The sequence below is a fragment of the Neophocaena asiaeorientalis genome, unplaced genomic scaffold (assembly GCF_003031525.2).
Source record: "Neophocaena asiaeorientalis asiaeorientalis breed wild unplaced genomic scaffold, Neophocaena_asiaeorientalis_V1.1 scaffold217, whole genome shotgun sequence".
NCBI classification, from domain to species: domain Eukaryota; kingdom Metazoa; phylum Chordata; class Mammalia; order Artiodactyla; family Phocoenidae; genus Neophocaena; species Neophocaena asiaeorientalis.
The window spans coordinates 4,376,663-4,382,600 of record NW_020172293.1 but is presented as its reverse complement, the minus strand read 5'-3'; the positions used below and the strand labels follow the sequence as shown (position 1 = coordinate 4,382,600).

Here is a 5,938-nt window from a genome sequence, read left to right as displayed (position 1 = left end):
ATCTATGCTCAAGCATTATTGCTTTCCTTTTCGACACTAAATTGGTATGATTACAGTTATCAACTCAAATTCTATTAGAGTATTAACAATCAATATTATGCAAGGTCATAAAATATGTAACAAATGTAATGAGCTTGGGTGTTGTTAATACTGTTTAACTTTTACACAACTCTGCCCTGTAAAATATCCCTTATGCAAATCAGATATCTGGACATTTTTCAACTGATGTTTTACTACTGAGGAGAAACAAGGAGTTTAGAAAGAAAATGAGAGATGGGAAGAAAAGATGAACATGATTAATAGGTGTTTGTTTCATAAAGATTCTAGGGAGACTTTTAAATCCTTCTCTGCTCCTATATGCTCACCGAAGTGGAGAGCTAGTTCACATGCCTTTCAAAGCCTTCAAAGGAGAATTTGAATAGTTACTCAATCTTTACTGATGCTAAATTATTCCATTTGCGTCCTGTTGTTGTGAAATCAGGTGCTCTTTATGCATTGGTGCAAGGTTAAATGTTGACTGTATTCGTTAGAAACTTTTTTTCAAATAAACACCTAAATTATGCCTCAAAAAGTGTTTCATGGTGAGTCTGTTTCAAATAATGCCTCCTAAGAGGCATTATTTGAAAGACTAAAACATCTTTCTCGTTCTTTATTCCTCCCCTCCACCCGGAAAGAACTGCACTTTGAGTTTCCTTTTTAAATTCTTTTGATCAAAAAATGCATAATCTACTTTGATGCAGTTTTTTGTTTTGTTTTGTTTTAAGAATCACTCTTGTTCTCCAAATTCGTATAACTATAATGGGGAAGTTAAACTTTATACAATATTTGAACCTTTAAAATGATGGGTACTCACTTCTGATAAAGATTTTGCCATTCTTTTTTTTTTTTTTTTTTTTTTTTTTTTTTTTTTTTTTTTTTTTTTTTTTTTTTTTTTTTTTTTTTGCCATTCTTAACTATTTACTAAGTTTTTAGTAAATAGTTTTTAGTTTTGCCATTTTACTAAGATAACTATTTGATAAAAATGATAGCTTGACTAATTAAAACAGGACCCATAGATGCTGTGAGCACAGTAGCACAAAATTTTTATCAGTTTGCTTTTGAAAGGTGTTTATTTGTAGCTGCATCTAAAATTTTTAATAATTCTGTCCAATATGTTCGTGAATAAGATATTAATCCCTTAATTGTCGAAGTACAGCACCTACACACGCGCACTATATGTATACATGTGTATACACACACACACACACACACACACACACACACACCACGCAGGAAGGAATCAGTTGCCGTATTCCAGGAATGACAATGAAAGAGGAAAAATAAGCAAGAATTATAATTAGACGTCTACAGTCTCATTCACAGAAGGGCAGTGCTTGGGGGTTAAGCTGTTGAGTTAAAAAAAAAAGCCCCCAACCAAAAACCAACCAGTTGCCTCCGATTGGAGCTTCCCGCAGGCTTTCGCGCTGAGCGAGGAGCGGGGAAGGCGTAGTTCTCGGGGCCGGTGGGGGCCGGGATCCCGTCACCGTCACCACCTCCCGAGGGGTCTTTCGGGAACGCTCCCGCGGGCCCCGCAGGAGCCGGTGACAGTCCTAGGTGAGCGCCGAGAGCAGAGAAAGCGCCGAGCGCGTCCACAAAGCGCCCGGGCCGCCCCTCGCGCTAAGGCGTCGCGCGCGGCCGCATCAGCTGAGCGCGCGGCGCGTGTCACGTGGTGCGCGTGTCGAAGGTCACGGCGCGCTCACAATGGAGCTCTCGGAGTATGTGCAGAAAGGCTTCCAGATGCTGGCCGATCCCGGCTCCTTCGACTCCAACGCCTTCACGCTTCTCCTCCGGGCGGCTTTCCAGAGCCTGCTGGACGCCCAGGCGGACGAGGCCGTGTTAGGTAAGCCGCTGGGGTCTGAGCTGGATCGGCCTGGGTGGAGGGGCGCTCGGAGAAGAGGAGCGAGATGGAGCGAGAAGGGGAAAGCCCCGGGAAGAGGAAGTCTCCGGGGTTTGCCCTTCGCTCCGGACGGAGTGTGGGGATGTGGCTCTGCCAGAACCCACATCGGACCCTGAGCATTGTTTTCTCCCCAGTTGGCACCTGCACACAGCCAGCTACACGTTCCTGGCCTGATTTCCCCTCCCAGGCTCTTTGTTCCTTTGTAAAGCCGGTGTTCAAGTCTTGTTTGTGGCCTAAACATCTAAGGTTTTCAGCCTGGTCTGGGGCAAAGGCTGTTTGACACTTGGACTTCATCAGGGCAGCTCCCTGCAATTCAAGCTTTCAGTGCTAGGTTGACGAAGGTTTTAAAGGGTCTGCTTCCAAAGTAATTACTACGTCAAATAGTGTTGACATTTTTCAGCTTAGAGAATACCTCAAGTTCCTCTGATCATTCCAACACTCTAGTTCAATATGTTTTGCACAGGTTCCACGCCTAGACCCTTAAAATATGGTGCATAATGTTTTGTTCTGCACTAGTTATCAGGAGGCGAGTCTCTTATAAGTGGTCGGGTCAGTGATTGCGGAGTGCGGTGTCAGTATGGATGGAGGCATATTTTAAGACGGATCGCTATTACATGATTTTCTTAAATATAAATATCTCAACAATTCAAATTTTTTTCCTGTAGTTTCACGAGCTAAACACGTGTACAAAAAGTATGAAAGTGGAAGTTCTTTAAACGAAAATAGTAACCGCCACCTGGTTAATCTCAAAAAAAAAAAAAAAGAAAGGATGGCTGTCGAAACCTGAAAATATTTTGAAAATTGTATTTTATATTCTGAACTCGTTCCCTCGCCCCCACCTCCATGTGTTAATGTCCTTGGAGCCAGTTAGCATAAAATTAATCTTTAGAAGGAAAGTTTATTCATTCTTAAATTTACACCATATAAAATATCTTCTTATTTTCCTCGGAATTTACTCCATCTTTAGAGTGACCACTGTATATTTTACTCTAGGACTATGTTTTTTAAAAAATAAATAAGAGTATTAAGGTAAAGTAAAAGAAGGTAATTTGACCAGGTAATTGCATAATTATTGATGTGTGATCTTTATTGTTTTGCCATTGACCATGTTGCACATCTCATTTACTTATAATTTCCAGTCCTTATAGTTGAATTCTTCTTGTTATCTTGTTAGAGAGGGTTCTTTACCCAAATTAAAATCCCTTTTTAGAAACAGGACTATAAAGAATTTATTGTCACAGGCGTCACTGGCAATTAATTTATTTTAGATCACCCAGACTTGAAACATATCGATCCGGTGGTTTTAAAACATTGTCATGCAGCAGCTGCAACTTACATACTGGAGGCTGGAAAGCAAAGAGCTGACAAATCAACTCTAAGGTACAGGATTTATTTAAATATCCATTTGTTTTCAAATAGTACCTTTATGATTCCAATTTCAGTTTTTAAAATGGAGACTAAACTTAGGCTTTTTTTTTTCTTTAGCACTTATCTAGAAGACTGTAAATTTGATAGCGAGAGAATAGAATTGTTTTGCACGGAATATCAGGTTACTTACTTAAATTTTTTAAAATTAACAATTACTATTTTTCTTCTACTCTGTTTGCAAAGACATATTTTCTTTCTTTTTTTTCCTCCCAGAATAATAGGAATTCCCTAGAAATCCTACTGGGAAGGTAGGTCCTGTATAAGGTGTCAAGCTGAGCTACTTTTTACTTGCAGGTATGAATGGAGAGTGTTGGTGTGAAACAAAACAGGACAAAAAAACGGGATCTAGACCAAAAGAAAAGGGGCTAAAGGGCAAGTGAAACAATTGCAGTTAAGCTAATGTTTTTAAAGATAAAGTTTATGGAGATAATTTTTAAAATGCTCTTTACTCTTCAGAACTTGAAAATAAAGTTTAACAATGTTTTAAATTCAGAATAGATTAAAATAGTGTGTGTGGTGGGGAGGTGGTAGACACCATTGTTGGTGAAGATAAATACTAAAAGTTTTCCTGTAGCTATTATATACAAAATTATCATTGTATCTTTCAGTATAGGCAGATCTTTCCCTCATATAACTGATGTTTCTTGGCATTTGGAATATCAGATAAAGGTAAAGTTTAACAAACTGTTCTCTAGGGGAACTTAGGGAACTTTTTTAAAAAAAAGGAGTTAAAGACTGAAATCAATGTGTTGTGTTGTTTTAGACCAATCAACTTGATAAGATGTACAGACCTGCATATTTGGTGACCTTAAATGTAGAGGTATTTATACATAAGCCCTGTCTAAAAATTAAATGTGTAATGAAATTTAAAATTTCCTTTATTTAAATAAACAGCATTTTTTTCTTCCCTAGAACACTGATTCCCGATCCCACCCAGAGATTAGGTTTAGTTGCAACATGGAACAATTACAGGTACAGTATTAGGATCTGTGAATATGCCTACCTTTTTACAGATTTTTAATTGAGAATTATGCCTATGTAAAGTTCAAAAGAAAATTAACCATCTGTCAGTAGATAATGAAGGTTGGTTAAGGATTTAATGGTGAGGGGGCTTCAAAAGCAATATTTTAACATAGGCTTCGCTTTTGAAATTACGATGTTACTAACAGAGAATTGGTCTGCATTTGCTGTTCCCTCCAATTAAAATAAACTTGTGTAGTGTTGAGTGTAAATTCCTTCTATTTGTGATAAGTGTGAGCCAATAGGACAAAGCAAAAGGAAGAGCTTGGCTTTGAAAATGTCTTCTTTGCTTTCAGAAATTGAATTAAACTCTCAAAACATGATTTTTAAACAGTAGTTGTAAATGACTTTTTATAAAGGAGCAAGTATACAAAAATTCTAAAACTGTTTATATTGCCAGTGTAAGACTGGGGAAATTAAAAATTACATTGATTAATGGACATGACAACGAATTTATTTCTTACCACTTAAAAAAATGAAGGTCATTGCTTGAAATTTTGATGAGATTGAATTTTTCAAAAGGGATCTCCTGCAGAGTCGTTTTAATGTAACCATTAATCAAACTTTAAACTTTCAAAAGATGTGAATACAGCATAATATTTGTTAGATAACTTGAGAAATTTTAATTTTGATATACTTTGCCTGTTCAGAGGATTCAGTTAGAAACTATATCTCACATCTGAGGGCAAGCAGCCCATTTGAAGATGAGATATTTTAGAGGAAAACCTTCTATTGACCTTCTTTTAATTTTTTACATCTTTTATATTTTAGAGGAAAACCTTTTGATAGTGGTTTGTCAAAGGTTTAAAATCTTTGTGAATTTTAAACTTGTTTAGAAAGTGTCCCCCGACTATTTTCTTGCATCTTTCTCAAAGTTGGATACTTCTTTCTTGTGTTTTTATCCTAAAAACGATCCATCATATACATCTTCAGGACTTAGTAGGGAAACTTAAAGATGCTTCGAAAAGCCTGGAAAGAGCAACTCAGTTGTAACTTGGGGACGTTAACGATCTGCCCCGGTCTAGAGGAAGACCAGGAACGCCTTGCCGTCCGCCGAACCATCGTTTCTGCGAGCTGGATGTCTTCCTTTTCAGGAGAACAAATTTTTTCTTTTGGATTTCTGTCACTCATCAATTTTGACACTTTTTTTTTTACACTTGTGAAAGGGTTAAGAGGGAAAGTCTGCCTAAGTATTTGAATCATCTTTAGTATTATCCATACACTGATCATATTTGATCTTTTCCAAGTCTTCCAAAAGGAAGCAGACAGTATTATATTCTGAATAAATAAGTTGTTCCCACTAAAGAGTGCTGAGAGTTTGTTTGCATTTGAGTTTGTTAATTATTACTTTGAAAACGCAGACACGATTGGCGTTAACTTTTAACGATCGCCTCTTCTCAGGATTAAAGTTAAGCGTAGTGGGAAAGGATGCGATCTTCGGGGTTGCCTGAAGACCCCAGCTTCGGGACGTGGGGAAAGGGCGCGGTCGCCCCGCGCTGGGAGCTGGCCCGTCCCGTTACCTGTGCCCGAGGGCTCGCTCGCAGCCCGACCCTC

At 38.2% G+C, this 5,938-nt stretch overlaps 1 protein-coding gene across 1 annotated transcript; it reads left to right on the top strand.

The window, feature by feature from the left end:
• The first annotated feature begins 1,684 nt into the window (after window positions 1-1,684).
• COMMD3 (COMM domain containing 3) lies at window positions 1,685-5,685 on the top strand. Its single transcript, XM_024765904.1, has 8 exons — window positions 1,685-1,879; window positions 3,205-3,316; window positions 3,422-3,485; window positions 3,578-3,612; window positions 3,973-4,033; window positions 4,128-4,184; window positions 4,277-4,336; window positions 5,318-5,685. Exons 1-8 carry the CDS (start codon window positions 1,741-1,743, stop codon window positions 5,375-5,377), a joined length of 588 nt encoding a protein of 195 aa, XP_024621672.1. The 5' UTR covers window positions 1,685-1,740; the 3' UTR covers window positions 5,378-5,685.
• The last annotated feature ends 253 nt before the right edge of the window (window positions 5,686-5,938 follow it).

Coding starts and splice junctions, on each gene's coding strand:
- COMMD3 (XM_024765904.1), top strand. CDS start 1,741: ATGGAGCTCTCGGAGTATGTGCAGAAAGGCTTCCAGATGCTGGCCGAT. Junction 3,613..3,972: donor CTAGAAATCCTACTGGGAAG/GTAGGTCCTGTA, acceptor TGTATCTTTCAG/TATAGGCAGATCTTTCCCTC. Junction 4,185..4,276: donor TGGTGACCTTAAATGTAGAG/GTATTTATACAT, acceptor TTTCTTCCCTAG/AACACTGATTCCCGATCCCA.